This window comes from Hippopotamus amphibius, chromosome 5, assembly GCF_030028045.1.
Source record: "Hippopotamus amphibius kiboko isolate mHipAmp2 chromosome 5, mHipAmp2.hap2, whole genome shotgun sequence".
In the NCBI taxonomy this organism is placed as follows: domain Eukaryota; kingdom Metazoa; phylum Chordata; class Mammalia; order Artiodactyla; family Hippopotamidae; genus Hippopotamus; species Hippopotamus amphibius.
In genome coordinates, this window is record NC_080190.1 from 54121025 (window position 1) to 54136455 (window position 15431).

Here is a 15431-nt window from a genome sequence, read left to right on the forward strand (position 1 = left end):
CCAGGAGAAACTGACTTTCCAAAGATCTCAAGTCCAGGAAGCATAAGCTAGAGAGAGGACCCCGTGGGACAGGATCTTTAACAGTCTTGCTCACGATGGCATTCCTTGCACCTAGCAAGGGTGTGGCTGAGAGCAGAGGTTTGTTGAATGAATGAAGAATGGCAGAGCAAGTATCCAAAACCACATATTATCTCATTTAAAAAATTTGAACATGTGAAATAGCCTTCAGGATAAGTTATGTGACCCAGGATAAGAAACATGCTTTGATTTAATAAGAAAACATGATCTTATGATTTAGCCTCTGTACTGTGTTGCTTCTCTGATTCTGATCATCTGAGTGGCAGGTGCAGCTGTCTTAATACAGAAGAACAATGAATCCACCACACAAGGTGCTGGGGAGATTACCACTGATAGGAATTGTTGCAGAATTACTTTGTTAACCATCATCTGCATTCACTTTTAGAGACTGGTGAAAATTCTAGGTTTCAGGAGCCAATTGTGATTGATGAAGTATTAGATGGATGCTGGCCAAATCACCTGAACCATGGTGCTCAGAATAGCATTACATGCTTGTTTCCCAGATCTTTTTGTATGAGACTGAGGGGAGGCAGTATCAGGACTGAATTGGATATCTGCCTTATAATTTGCTCTCTGGACTCAAGAACCAGAAAAAGGGTGAATTTTATGACGTTAGTTAAGAGACAGAGCTCCCTCTTTTGGGTTCTTACTGAGCTTGTGATCTGGGCTATAACAGACCTCAGAGCAGCCAGGGGCTTTGCTGCTGTTGTGTTGACCTACATTATTACGGATTACTAGCAATAGGATTTGCCATTCGGAAGCTTGGACTACACTTATTAAAAAACTCATAAGACAGTTTCTTACAGAAGACTATGGCTTCACTTTCTCACTATTTCCTGCTAGTTCTGGTCTTTCTGGATTCACATGCAGCTCAGCCACCCTGTCTGCCAGGATGTACCTGCTCAGAGGAGAGTTTTGGCAGGTGCGCTGGGCTAATAAGATCCCAGAAGATTTTAGGGGATGGGCTTTCTTTGGGGACGATGTGGAGAGGGAGCAGGCCAAGATTTGGCAGGAAATCAGCAAAATCTCTGTGAGACTCATTCTAGCTGGGGCTGAACTTTGATAAACTATACAGTTTTGCCAAAATGTGTCTAAATCTTGTATTTCAAGTGAACCGTATTTTTTCCTTCTAATTCATATATCTAATGCCGGGATAAGCCTGATCCCACTTGCCAAGTTTCCTGATGTTCACCTCAAAGCTGTTCTGGTTTTTCGTACAGGAGTCTGCAGTGCGTGTCTATCTCTTTGGGAAAGATCCCAAGGAACCTTCCTGAAGAGTTCAAGCAAGTGAGAATTGAAAATTCACCTTTATTTGAACTGCCCCGAGGGTCTTTCATCAACATGAGCACCTTGGAGTACCTTTGGCTCAATTTTAACAGTGTCACTGTGATCCACCTAGGAGCCCTGGAGCACCTGTCAGAACTGAAAGAGCTGAGACTGGAGGGGAACAAACTCCGTTCAGTACCATGGACAGTGTTCCGTGCCACCCCGCTCCTGAGGGTCTTGGACCTCAAACACAACAAGATTGATGCACTCCCTGAACTAGCTCTTCAGTTCTTGGTCAACCTGACCTACCTTGACCTATCCTCCAATAGGCTTACAGTTGTATCCAAAAGTGTCTTCCTGAACTGGCCAGCCTACGGGAAACGCCAGCAGCCCAGCTGTGGGGCCGAGGTGCTCTCCAGCATGGTGCTGGCGCTGCATGACAACCCCTGGTTATGTGACTGTCGCCTACGGGGACTTGTCCAGTTTGTAAAGTCCATCAGCCTTCCAGTCGTCCTGGTGAATCCCTACCTCATGTGTCGGGGTCCTCTCTCCAAGGCAGGGCAGCTTTTTCACGAAACGGAGCTCAGTGCTTGCATGAAGCCTCAGATCTCAACCCCCAGTGCCAATGTCAGCGTCTGGGTGGGGCAGAATGTGACCCTGCGATGCTTGGCACAGGCTAGCCCCTCACCAACTATTGCCTGGACTTATCCCCTGAGCACGTGGAGGGAATTTGATGGTAAGTGCATGCACCTTCTCCATGTATCTAGGGGACTGGGGAGATCAGTAGCAACCCTGCCTTCAACAGAGAAGTTCTAAACTAAACTGGCTCAGTCATGAAGGAAGGGTGCAGGCAAGACTGGGATAAGCCTGAATTATACTCACCAGGACAGAAAAAATTCCAAAATAGTGTTCCACTAATGGCATTATTTTATTATTATTATTATTATCATTATTATTTGGCTACACCATGCGACTCAGTGAAAGCCCAGAATCCTAAGCACGAGGCCACCAGGGAACTCCCTATTGGCATTATTTTACATGATCTCTATAGGATGTAAGATGTAAATATATATACTCTATATAATATATATTTATATATTTGTTGCACACAGATCTATCTATCGATATAATATATATGTTTGTTGCATGCAGATATATGTATAATATATATTTATATATTTTTGTGTATAGGTCTGTATAGGATGTAAGATGTAAATATATATATTACATATGTATTTGTTGCATACATATATATATTTGTATATTTGTTCCATGCAGATCTTGATAGGATGTAAGATATTAACATATGTGAATTGACAACATATTGTATTGAATATTATAGAATTGTATATGAACACATATATTCTTTGAAAGCCTTCTAGATGCAAAACACTGTACTGTGTATTTTTAAATCATAGAATTTCTGACTGGAACTGATTCTAGAGATTATCTGTTACTTATTTCTCAAACTTGTCTGAGCAGACTCATCTGGGGCACTTGTTTGAAATAAAACTTTTCAGGCCTCTCCCTGGAGGGGAGATTTGATTCAGTTAGTCCAGGGGAGGGCCTGAGAGAATGTATTTTAACAAGTGTTTCCTCTCTCTCCCATTGCCTACCCCCCAGCTAACTCTTACCAGGCAAGGTGGGGAAGTCCTAGATATTGACTGAATTTTACACTTCCTCCTGCTGTGTTGATCAGATCTTACTGACCTGAAGCTGCCACACTGGGACCCAGGGAGAGGGAGGCACCTTCGTGGGCCCCACTGCTGGGATTCAAACCTGCCTCTCGGTTCCTGAAGCTCATGCTCTGCTTTCACACCTCAGCTGAAATCACCTTTAATGCCATCCTGCAGGGCTGGGGCACAACACAAGGCCAGGGAGGCCCTTTTTAGAAATATCTTGATGCTACCTAGAAGACAACTAGAAATATCTAAGTGAAACTTGAGAAATACAATTGGTCACCCAGATATTTGTTTTATATGGTGACAAAACTCTGAATGATTAAAAAGTACTTAATTAGCTGAAATTTTGACTTTTTCATATCATTCTGATTACATTTTATTGGCTTGAGGTTAAATACCAGTGAAGGAGAAATATAGGATCTGTTGTTGTATTTTCTTTGAGAATGATGAGATGCATCCAGATGTTATCTTTCGTGATACTCTAGTATCATTCTCTTTGGTACCATGTTAGGTCCAGTCTCTCAGTGATAATAACAGCTAACACTTACTGAGCACGTACTATCAAACTTATGGAGTAAGTACTATTTTCATCCCATTTTACTGATGAGGAAATTGAGGCCGAGAGAATCTAAGCATCTTGTCCAAGACCATGCATTTAGTAAGGGATAGCATCCAGGCACTTGGCCCCAGACTCTGAGTCACTCTACATCCGGGAGGTAAAGAGGCACTTCCTGAAGCTCACGATATTGTACAACCACACTGATGTTAGAGATCTCCTGGAAACCACGTGTTAGCTCAGCAAGGCTAAGGTCGTTCGGTGGGAAGAGCTAGTGAAGTTGAAAGAGTGTGGTCTTCGTAGACAGAAGAACAAGGTTCCAGATCAGTCAGTGCCTCTGAACAATTCTCCCTGCAGGCAAGTTTCTTACTCACTCTAGTCCTCAGCTTCCCATGTGTAAACATTGGGTACTTAACTTACAGGGTTGCTGAGAGGCAAACACCTGGCACCTCGTACATGCTTAATAAATGGTTACTACCACCTTTTAACAAAAAACTGGCATTGCTGGACACTCTACAGCTGACTGTCTATCAGAGAAATGTCTGCCTTGCTCTCTCTCTCCCCAGTGTTGACCTCGTCTACTGCAGAAGATGCTGCTCTGTCGGAGCTGGTCATACCTGCAGCCCACCTGGTGGACAGGGGCAATTACACCTGTGTGGCCTCCAACTCCGTCGGCAGGAGCACCCTTGCCATCTCCCTCCACGTCCAGCCTGCCCAGGCCCTGCCCGCACCCCCTTCTCTTTCCTCTACTTCAGGAGGCAGTACCTACGTTGACCTGCGGGTGGTTAAGCAGACAGTGCGTGGCATCGTGCTGGAATGGTTTGCAGCGGCCGACACCCCTGAGAAGTGGTTCACCCTCTACATTGCGTCGGATGAAGCCCTCAGGAAGGAGGTGGTCCACGTCGGCCCAGGAGTCAATACATACTCGGTAGACGATCTCCTCCCCGGTACAAAATACGAGGTCTGCCTTAGCCTGGGGGGCCAGCCCTCACGGCAGGGCCGGTGTGTGGTCTTTGTTACAGGCCGAGACCACGGCGGGCTGGAGGGACGCGAGCGCCTCCTGCACACCACGGTGGTCCTGTGCGCCGTGCTGCTCGCGGTGCCTGTGGGCGCCTATGTCTGGGCAGCTCAGGCCCCCTGCAGCTGCAGGGAGTGGGGCCTGCGCTGCTGTCCTCATCGCAGGAAAGCTCCCAGGTGCCCCCTGGCAGTCCCAGAGCACGGGCATGACTCCTATAGAGACCACACAGTTGTCTGTGAGGACGGCCTGGAGCACAGAGAGGCTGAGGGGGAGGGTGATGAGGGTGATGGAAGGGGAGATAGTGGCCGGGGAGGAATGGTGTGGCTCTCCAGCCCCTAAATTAATTCTCTGTGGAGGCTCAACTTGGCTCAACCCACTTACTCAGCAAGTATTTACTGAGCACCTACTCAGTTCCAGGCTCTGAACTTGACACAATGATCCGGGAGACACAATTCTTATCTTCATAGAACTAGTGCCGATGGGCCTTTGTACAATTACCCATGGAACTGGAAATTAATAAATGTTATTTTCTGTATAGATAATCCTATAACATTTACACGTTTACATGGAACATTTACATATAACACATTTCACCTGTGTTATCCCACTGGAGCAAGGTAGGATTCTACCTTTTGCTTCAGGTGAAGAAACAGGAAGTTACAATGACTTGCCCAGTGTCACCTAACTAGAAGGCAGGAGGCACCACCCAAAAGAGTTTCTAGTTCCACTGTTTCCTTTACATGTTTGCTTTGAAATCTTCTTGTGTTTCCCGTTGTTCAGAAAGTGTTATTCTTCCTTTTAATAGCAAACTCCCAGCTGAGATCACATTCGTTTGGTGTTCTAAAAATGCTGCCTTTTGTGGCGGTGAGAGCCTGATGGGTGATGTGAGTCCCTATTTATGGGTGTCTGTGTCCCCGTAAGCAGTCCTTGGTGCTCCTGATAGCCTGGTGCCGTCAGCAGCAAGGAGTAGGGGATTGGCTGCAGCCTGGGGCTCATGTCTAGTGATTGTTGGAAAGCAGGGTACCAGGAGTCATATCTGGAAGGAAAAGAATCTATATAAAATCATATGAACATTATTATTATTATTACTATTATTATTATTATTACAAAGAGGAGGCTACAGGGTCCTGATTCCCACCTAGTTTCAAAAGATTGTGAGATTGAGGCTTATTTTTTCAGCCCTGTGTCCCTAGTATCACAGTGCTGAGAATGACAAATGTTTTTTTTATGAATAAGGATATAATCTGCACTCCCTTCTCCAGTTAATGTTTCAAGCTCTCCTATTAAACCCCTGAGAGGTGGTTGTTTCCTCTTACCTGGGCTCACATAGAGTAGGGGGGGGTCCCCACGAACCCTAAGGGCGTCTCACTGTCCCTCCAGGCAGCCCTGCTGGCAGAGGTGTTTCCCAGGATTTAAACCCACAGCAGTGTCCTCACAGCTTCTCCCACTGGCCACAGGAAAATGGTCTGAAGACTCTCAAGTGTAAGATAACCTCCTTGTGACATCCCCAGAAATATTTTCTCCCCGCTTCCCACCTTCCTTACCAATTTCTACGCATTCTTCCAGACCCAACTCAAGTATCACGTCCTCTCAGTAGCCTTCCTTGACTTTACATTTCTAGGGAAAAGAAATGATGAGTGGAACAGGATATGCAATGTTTCCATTGCTTGCAAGCCCTTTGGGGCAGAGACTGACTTTTCTTGCTGTAGATGCTGGGCTCATCCTGCACCTGGACTGTGTTGATATCAATGTTGGTTGTAATGAATTTCTAAAAATTGAAGACAGCTCTCGTATTCAGACCAATTGTTCCTCATTTCTTCAAGTTCTCCTCATTTATTTTCTTCTGAGCAACAGAAGCTTTCTTATGGAAAATTTAGGTCACACCAAAGCAGAGAGAATCTTGCTCCTCCCCTCCAGTCAGCTTCCATAATTTTTTAAAAACATTTTCCAGTCTTATTTCATCTAGCCCTTGCTCTCAACAGTTTCTTAAAACTGGAGTATTTATGGCAAATATAAAACTTACCTGTGAACATTTTAGTTTTATCTCCAACAGATAAAGAAGTATCAAAAAGACACGACCACAGCGCCATTATCACACCAAAGAACATGCATTTTTGAATTATATCAATTCAAATATATAGTCATATATACATATCTGTATCAGTACATGTATATAGTTACATATACATATGTGTACAAACAACACACACGTGTATGTGATGTAGCAGAGAATTTGTTTATGAGAAATTTCCCATGATATATTTTGAAAAAAAGTGATGAGAGCCTAGCAAGAATGTACTTCCATTGGCCTCTGCGTACCTCCTTCCATAGGAGCAAAGGCCATCCACAGGTCTTGGTGGGGGTGGGGGTGCAGCCTTCATGAAGTGGCCTAGGGCTACCTTGAAGACAGGAGTGGATGCTCTGGCCTCCATTTCTGGCAAGGAAAGCCTCACGGTGGGTGTGGGCAGAGGGACGGGAGGAGGGAAGGGGCCGTGGAAGAGGAGTATAGGTGGGAGGGCGAGTCAGGAGTGTGCCCTGAGCAGAGGCAGTGTTCAGCTGTGTCTATGAACATGGATATTTAGGGAGAGGGAACACAATCTAGAGAGGATTTCTGAGAATCTGATATTTTAAGCCCCTTAGACAGCCCCTTAAAAAATCCTAAAGATACACATTACTTAGATCGATAAGGCAATGTGATGATAGGGGTCATAGCATAGACTCTGCAGCCCAGTTTCCTGGGCTTAAGTTTTAGCTTTGCTTCTTTTTTTTTTTCTTTATTATTTTTTTGGGGTACACCAAGTTCAGTCATCTGTTTTTATACACATATCCCTGTATTCCCTCCCTTCCTTGACTCCCCCCTCCTCGAGTCCCCCCCCCACCCCAGTCCTCTAAGGCATCTTCCATCCTCGAGTTGAACTCCCTTTGTTATACAACAACTTCCCACTGGCTATCTATTTTACAGTTGGTAGTATATATATGTCTGTGCTACTCTCTCGCTTCGTCTCAGTTTCCCCTTCACCCCCCGCCCCCTCCCATACCTCGAGTTCTCCAGTCCATTCTCTGTATCTGCGTCCTTGTTCTTGTCACTGAGTTCATCAGTACCATTTTTAGATTCCGTATATGTGAGTTAGCATACAATATTTGTCCTTCTCTTTCTCACTCACTTCACTCTGTATGACAGATTGTAGTTCTATCCACCTCATTACATATAGCTCCATCTCATCCCTTTTTATAGCTGAGTAATATTCCATTGTGTATATATGCCATATCTTCTGTATCCATTCATTTGTTGATGGGCATTTCGGTTGCTTCCATGTCCTGGCTATTGTAAAGAGTGCTGCAATAAACATTATGGTACAAGTTTCTTTTGGGATTATGGTTTTCTTTGGGTATATGCCCAGGAGTGGGATGACTGGATCATATGGTAGTTCTATTTGTAGTTTTTTAAGGAACCTCCAAATTGTTTTCCATAGTGGCTGTACCAACTTACAGTCCCACCAACAGTGCAGGAGAGTTCCTTTTTCTCCACACCCTCTCCAACATTTGTTGTTTCCAGATTTTGTGATGATGGCCATTCTGACTGGTGTGAGGTGATACCTCATTGTGGCTTTGACTTGCATTTCTCTGATGAGTAGTGATGAGCATCTTTTCATGTGTTTGTTGGCCATCTGTATGTCTTCTTTGGAGAAATGTCTATTTAGGTCTTCCGCCCATCTGTGGATTGGGTTATTTGCTTTTTTGGTATTAAGCTTCATGAGCTGCTTGTATATTTTGGAGGTTAATCCTTTGTCCGTTGTTTCATAGGCAATTATTTTTTCCCATTCTGAGGGTTGCCTTTTAGTCTTGTTTATGGTTTCTTTCACTGTGCAAAAGCTTTTAAGTTTCCTGAGGTCCCATTTGTTTATTCTTGATTTTATTTCCATGATTCTAGGAGGTGGGTCAAAAAGGATCTTGCTTTGATGGATGTCATAGAGTGTTGTGCCTATGTTTTCCTCTAGGAGTTTTATAGTGTCTGGGCCTTACATGTAGGTCTTTAATCCATTTGGAGTTTCTTTTTGTGTATGGTGTTAGGAAGTGTTCTAATTTCATTCTTTTACATGTTGCTGTCCAATTTTCCCAGCACCAAGAGTCTGTCTTTTTTCCATTGTATACTTGTGCCTCCTTTGTCAAAGATAAGGTGCCCATATGTGTTTGGGCTTACTTCTGAGTTCTCTATTCTATTCCATTGATCGTCCTTTCTATTTTTATGCCAGTACCATACTGTCTTGATCACTATGGCCTTGTAATATAGTTTGAAGTCAGGAAGCCTGATTCCACCAACTTCATTTTTCCTTCTCAAGATTGCTTTGGCTATTCGGGGTCTTCTGCGTTTCCATACAAATCGTAAGATTTCTTGCTCTAGTTCTGTGAAAAATGCCATTGGTAATTTGATCGGGATTGCACTGAATCTGTAAGTTGCTTTGGGTAGTACAGTCATTTTCACGATATTGATTCTTCCAATCCAGGAACATGGTATGTCCCTCCATCTGTTTGTGTCGTCTTTGATTTCTTTCATCAATGTCTTAAAGTTTTCTGCAGACAGATCTTTTGCCTCCTTAGGCAGGTTTATTCCTAGGTATTTTATTCTTTTTGTTGCAATGGTGAATGGGAAAGTTTCCTTAATTTCTCTTTCTGCTCTTCTGTTGTTAGTGTATAGGAATACAAGAGATTTCTGTGCATTAATTTTGTATCCTGCTACTTTACTAAACTCATCAATGAGTGCTAGCAATTTTCTGGTAGAGTCTTTAGGGTTTTCTATATATAATATCATGTCATCTGCAAAGAGTGACAATTTTACTTCTTCTTTTCCAATTTGGATTCCTTTTATTTCTTTTTCTTCTCTGATTGCTGTGGCTAACACTTCCAAAACTATGTTGAATAATAATGGTGAGAGTGGACACCCTTGTCTTGTTCCTGTTCTTAGAGGGAATTCTTCCAGTTTTTCCCCATTGAGAACAATGTTGGCTTTTGGTTTGTCATATATGGCTTTTATTATGTTGAGGTAATTTCCTTCTATGCCCATTTTCTGGAGAGCTTTTATCATAAATGGATGTTGAACTTTGTCAAAAGCTTTTTCTGCATCTATTGAAATGATCATATGGTTTTTATCCTTCAATTTGTTGATATGATGTATCACGTTGATTGATTTGCATATATTGAAGAATTCTTGCATCCCAGGGATAAACCCCACTTGATCATGGTGTATGATTTTTTTAATGTGCTGTTGGAGTCTGTTAGCTAGTATTTTGTTGAGGATTTTTGCATCTATATTCATCAGTGATATTGGTCTGTAGTTTCCTTTTTTTGTGACATCTTTGCCTGGTTTTGGTATCAGGGTGATGGTGGCCTCGTAGAATGAGTTTGGGAGTGCTCCACCTTCTGCAATATTTTGGAAGAGTTTGAGAAGGATAGGTGTTAGCTCTTCTCGAAATGTTTGGTAGAATTCGCCTGTGAACCCATCTGGTCCTGGGCTTTTGTGTGTTGGGAGATTTTTAATCACTGCCTCAATTTCCGTACTTGTGATTGGTCTGTTCATGGTTTCTATTTCTTCCTGGTTCAGTCTTGGAAGATTGTATTTTTCTAAGAATGTATCCATTTCTTCCAGGTTATCCAATTGATTGGCATCTAGTTGCTTGTAGTAGTCTCTCATGATGTTTTGTATTTCTGAAGTGTCCGTTGTTACTTCTCCTTTTTCATTTCTGATTCTGTTGATTTGCATCTTCTCCCTTTTTTTCTTGATGAGTCTGGCTAATGGTTTATCAATTTTGTTAATCTTCTCAAAGAACCAGCTTTTAGTTTTATTTATTTTTGCTATGGCTTCCTTCCTTTCTTTTTCATTTATTTCTGCTCTGATCTTTATGATTTCTTTCCTATTGCTCACTTTGGGGTTTCTTTGTTCTTCTTTCTCTAGTTGTTTTAGGTGTAAGTTTAGGTTGTTTATTTGATAATTTTCTTGTTTCTTAAGGTAGGACTGTATTGCTATAAACTTCCCTCTTAGAACTGCTTTTGCTGCATCCCATAGGTTTTGGGTTGTTGTGTTTTCATTGTCATTTGTTTCTAGATATTTTTTGATTTCCTCTTTGATTTCTTTAGTGATTCCTTGGTTGTTTAATAGCGTATTGTTTAGCCTCCATGTGTTTGTATTTTTTGCAGTTTTTTTCCTGTAATTGATATCTAGTCTCATGGCGTTGTGGTCTGAGAAGATGCTTGATTAGCTTTGCTTCTTACTGGCTTTGTTACTCTATTTCCTTGTGCCTTAATTTCCTCATCTGTAAAATGAGGATAATAATAGTACCTACAGTAAAGGGTAATAATAATACCTACAGTATAGGGTAATAATGGTACCTACAGTATAGAGTTGTCCTGATGGTTGTAAGAATTTTTACATGTAAATCTCTCATAACAATGCCTGGCACATGGTAAACCCTCAATAAATATCACCGTTTAAGGCATCCATGTCCATTTGTGTTTTCTTTGAATGTGACTCAGCGAACAGACTGGTCAGTTGGAACATCAGATCTTATCAGCATTATATATGTGTGTATATGTAGAAATACATATATCTGTATATGTAATGACATGATATCTATGCTAATATCCTTCACATTATGTTTAATTAATGCTTAATTAATGTTCTATCTGTATAGATAATGTTTCAAATATGCTGTAGTTTTAGATTCAGTTGTCATGTTCTTGGGGATCTATTTAGAGCTTAGACCATATCATTTTAAGGGAAGTGCCTTTGATACAGGAGACGTCTGTAAGCAAGGCTACTTGCTTTTAGCATGAAGCCTTTGCTAGTGCCAGCATCTGTTATTAGCCATGTGAGAGAGGTGGTTTGTCCTTCTTCTCTTTTCTTTTTGCTTGTTAGAGCCTGTATCCCTAACAACTGGAGGAGGGGCTGACACAGATGATATATTCAGACACTGTGTTATTAAAAGAATGATTGAGTAAATTATTAACAGATAAATGGCTGGACCTCGCTCAGCCAAAGAGGTGCATTTGTACAACTTTATAGTGTCAGCGATATCACCAGTCCATTGCTACAAAATAAAGTCAGAATCTTTATTGATCAAATTATGGTTGCTTAAGCCTTAACTACTTCATTCTAGAAACTAAGACCTTCTGAGCACTGCTCCCCCCAGTTATTTCTGTGAATCTCTTAAGGGGTCCTACCTGTGTACATTCTCCCCATCCTCCCTGTCCATCCTCCCATGCTCGTGGCCCTTGAAGATTGTTGGGGAAGCATTCCTGTCTGCCAACAGATGCCAGCATCCATGCCAGGTGAGCTGACCCTGGATTTTCTCAAAGCTTCCAGTCCTCATGGGGAGAGGGATAAATTGAGAGATTGGGATTGACATATACACATTACTGTGTATAAAATAGATAACTGATAAGGACCTACCAGGAACTCTACTCAATACTCTGTAATGACCTATATGGGAAAAGAATCAAAAAAAGAGTGGGTATATGTATATGTGTAGCTGATTCACTTTGCTGTACACCTGAAACTAACATAACATTGTCAATCAACTATACTTCAATAAAAATCAATTAAAAAGAAAAAGCTTCCAGTCCTCGGGGTAACAGAATTCCTGAAGCCTTCAGAGAACTGGGAGGCTCTGGTTCCTCCCCAGCTCTTGCCATACTTGGCCAGCTGGACCCTGGGGGACAGCTGTTCAGTACAGAGTCCCACAGGTCCTCTTAGGGGAAGTCTCCTAACTGGCACTTCCTAACTCCCTGGGAGCGTAGATGCTCAAATGCAGGTTGCAGGGCTGCAAAGGTCACAGATGATGTGGTATCTGCCCCACCCTCTCCCATTTCCCTCCTGGTCCACTCTCCTCTCTTCTCCTAGTACACAGGAGAGGCTTCCAGGCCTATCAGAGGGTGGAAATATCCCAGAGGTAAGGATGAGTAGAAGAAGTCCTCTCCTCAGGGTATGATGCTCTAGCATGGGGATCGTCAGTCGTCCTCAAATACCCTCATGTACAACTAAGAATAGTACCTGTCTCCTGAGCTTGTATCAGCAGAAACAAAGCTGGTGGCAGGTGCTTTACATAGATTAGCTCTTGTTATCCTCATAGCAGTGATTTTTTGTACCATCTATCAATGAGGAAAATGAGGCCCAGGGAGGCTTGGTGTCTTGTTCCAAGTCACACTTAGGTGGCAAAACCAGGATTCAGACTCCGGGCTGTCAGACTGTAAAGCACATTGTTATTTCATATAATTAGAAAGTCTGAGCCCCACCGCACACTGTTCTACAGACTCCTTGGAGGCCCAGGAGTGGGGGGGCCTGCCCTATCTGCCACCCCTGCCTCCCAGCTCTTTACCTTGAGATCTAACATGTGATCCAGGATGACTGGGCAGGCAGTCCCTTGGGCCCCACTGTTCCCTAATGCAGTGGCACTTGGCCCGACCTCACTCCCACTGGTCGGTGGCCTCCTCCAGTGCCACCACATTTGCTGGTCTCTTGGGGTTGGCCGTATCTTCCTCCTCTTTCTCAGTATGGCTCGTGCTGGCAACTAGGCACTTTTCCCACACTTCTCAGCACAAGAGTTGCTTACATGCCCAGGTTCCAAGATTGCTTCTGCCTTGGTTCAAGTTCCTGGGCTTGTCCTGGAGCCCCCAGACCCAACCCCTGGGTGCTGATGCTGGCCTGAGCTTCTAGGGCCTCTGTCATGGAGATGACACTGCTTCCTGGGCTTTCGTGCCCACACCAGGCCTCCCAATTCCTGCCCTCACTGGGCTGGGTGGAGGGGAAATTAGTTCTAGCTCCAGATCCCATTCCTCCCTAAACAGCCCTGGTAGGGCTTTTCCTGCTTGAGAAAAGCCCCATCCAGTCTGTGATAGGTCACACTCAGGTAGACAAACCTCGCAAATGTGTTGCTGTTAGAGGTATATGCATGACAATTTGGACAAAATTTTGCAGCCTCCCACAGTCGGATCTGGGGGTGGGTGGGTAGGGGGATGGATCCCCCAAAGAAGCCAGGCGGCAGGCTGAGTTTGGCTGTCAGGAAGATTGGTCTTGGGACTTCCCTGGTAGCGCAATGGTTAAGAATCTGCCCGCCAATACAGGGCACATGGGTTCGAGCCCTGGTCCGGGAAGATCGCACATGCCGTGGAGCAACTAAGCCCATGCAGCACGACTACTGAGCCTGCGCTTTAGAGCCCACGAGCCACAACTACGGAACCCATGTGCCACAACTACTGAAGCCTGCAAGCCTTGAGCTTGTGCTCGGCAACAAGAGAAGCCACTGCAATGAGAAGCCTGGGAACCTCAATGAAGAGTAGCTCCCACTCGCCACAACTAGAGAAAGCCTGTGCGCAGCAACGAAGACCCAACGCAGCCAATACATAAAATAAATTTATATATATGTATATATATAGATATAGATTGGTCTCTATGAGTCAGCTAACACTGATGTTAAGCAGGGAGCCAGAGATCAGCTGGGCTTTTGGTTAACAGATTTTATTTACCATTTACAAAAGAGGTTGATCGCATGCAAGTTGTAAGGATGCTGCATTCCCTGTGAAGGGCAAACACGATCCAGCCTAGTCCCACCCTGAAACCCATACCCGTTTTTTCAGTTTGGGCTCCTGGTTCATTAGAGCCCAACTCTTAATACACCCTGGGTTGTGGACTGCAGAAACCCCGGCAAGGAGCCTGCACATCTGAGTAACACCTCCAAACACGCACTCAGGATCAAGGAAACTACATGTGCATATCATCTGTTAAAATAAAATCACAGACATATTCTAGAGGGGTTATTAATGAGTGGAGTGAAATGCAGAAGAACTGTTCCATTTCTCTCTCTGGGCACACATCTAGATTTCCCCTTGGCAGATTTCCTTAAAATCAGGTGGAACTTCTTTGCATTAATAGAGGCCTGCATGTCATCTCTGCTGGGTGCACCCCGGCCAGAGGAACGTGCTGAGGGGTCCGGAGCCCTCAAACCAGGTCCCTGCCGCCAAACTGCCACGTGGCCTCTGGCAATCTCTCCTCTCTTGGGAACTCATTTTCGTCATCTTGGCAAAACAGAGCCTTGGCTGGATGCGCTGCCCAGCTCTGGTCCCCTCTGACGATGGCTGGCCTGGGCTGCACGGGGGATGCAGTTGGAGGGGTGGAGGTGGGGAGGAGACGTGGAAGGGAAGCTGTGCCAGCATCCAGCTCAGTGGCAGCACCCTCGCCCCGCACAGCGCCCCCTGGTGTGGCTGGGCAAAATAGCTGACAGGCTCCTAACACTTCGTGGAAGAGCTGCCTGCGGAGAACTGGTCTGCGAAAAAATACTTTATGTTCGTGCTGCTTTGCACTTGCTTACAGCCCCTGTCACTGCTATTTGTTTTGATCCTCACCCCAGACCTAAGAACGAGGCAGACTCGCTTTCTTCATTTTCTAGATGGGAAGGAGGCTGAACAGGGAGTTTAAACAGCTCTCCCAAGGTTATAGAACACGAGCAGAAGAGCTGGATAAAAACAGAAGTCTCCCCAGATCTCAGCCCTGCACTGTCTCTTCAAGGACTTTTGGTGGGGCAGCTCCGAAGGGGACTTGATTCTCTTCCTGATGTCTCTAGGGCTACCAGCGTGGCTCCAGCCATTTCTGGGCCCAGGACAGCCCCACCTGGGGCATCTGCTCTCACTCCTGCAAAGCTCTTCTTACATGTCTGTGTCCCTGGTCCTGTGTGGGCATAGCAAGGGCCCACAGTCTCTGCGCAGACACCATCCTCTACCTTCCAATGGCTTTGGGGCACAGGCCCATAGCCTGTGTGAGTTTTCAGTGCATCTTTGCCCTCCC

General features: G+C 44.4%; 1 protein-coding gene across 1 annotated transcript; it reads left to right on the forward strand.

Moving 5' to 3' along the window:
• Positions 1–890: 890 nt before the first annotated feature.
• On the forward strand, positions 891–4939 carry LRIT2 (leucine rich repeat, Ig-like and transmembrane domains 2). The gene is made up of 4 exons (XM_057736958.1): positions 891–1000; positions 1299–2080; positions 4005–4034; positions 4149–4939. Exons 1-4 carry the CDS (start codon positions 891–893, stop codon positions 4937–4939), a joined length of 1713 nt encoding a protein of 570 aa, XP_057592941.1.
• Positions 4940–15431: the final 10492 nt, after the last annotated feature.

Excerpts from the sequence above, each read along its gene's own strand:
- LRIT2 (XM_057736958.1), top strand. The coding sequence starts at position 891 with ATGGCTTCACTTTCTCACTATTTCCTGCTAGTTCTGGTCTTTCTGGAT. Across the intron at positions 2,081-4,004 it reads CACGTGGAGGGAATTTGATG|GGTTGCTGAGAGGCAAACAC; the intron begins GTAAGTGCATGC and ends CTTAACTTACAG. Across the intron at positions 4,035-4,148 it reads AGGCAAACACCTGGCACCTC|TGTTGACCTCGTCTACTGCA; the intron begins GTACATGCTTAA and ends CTCTCTCCCCAG.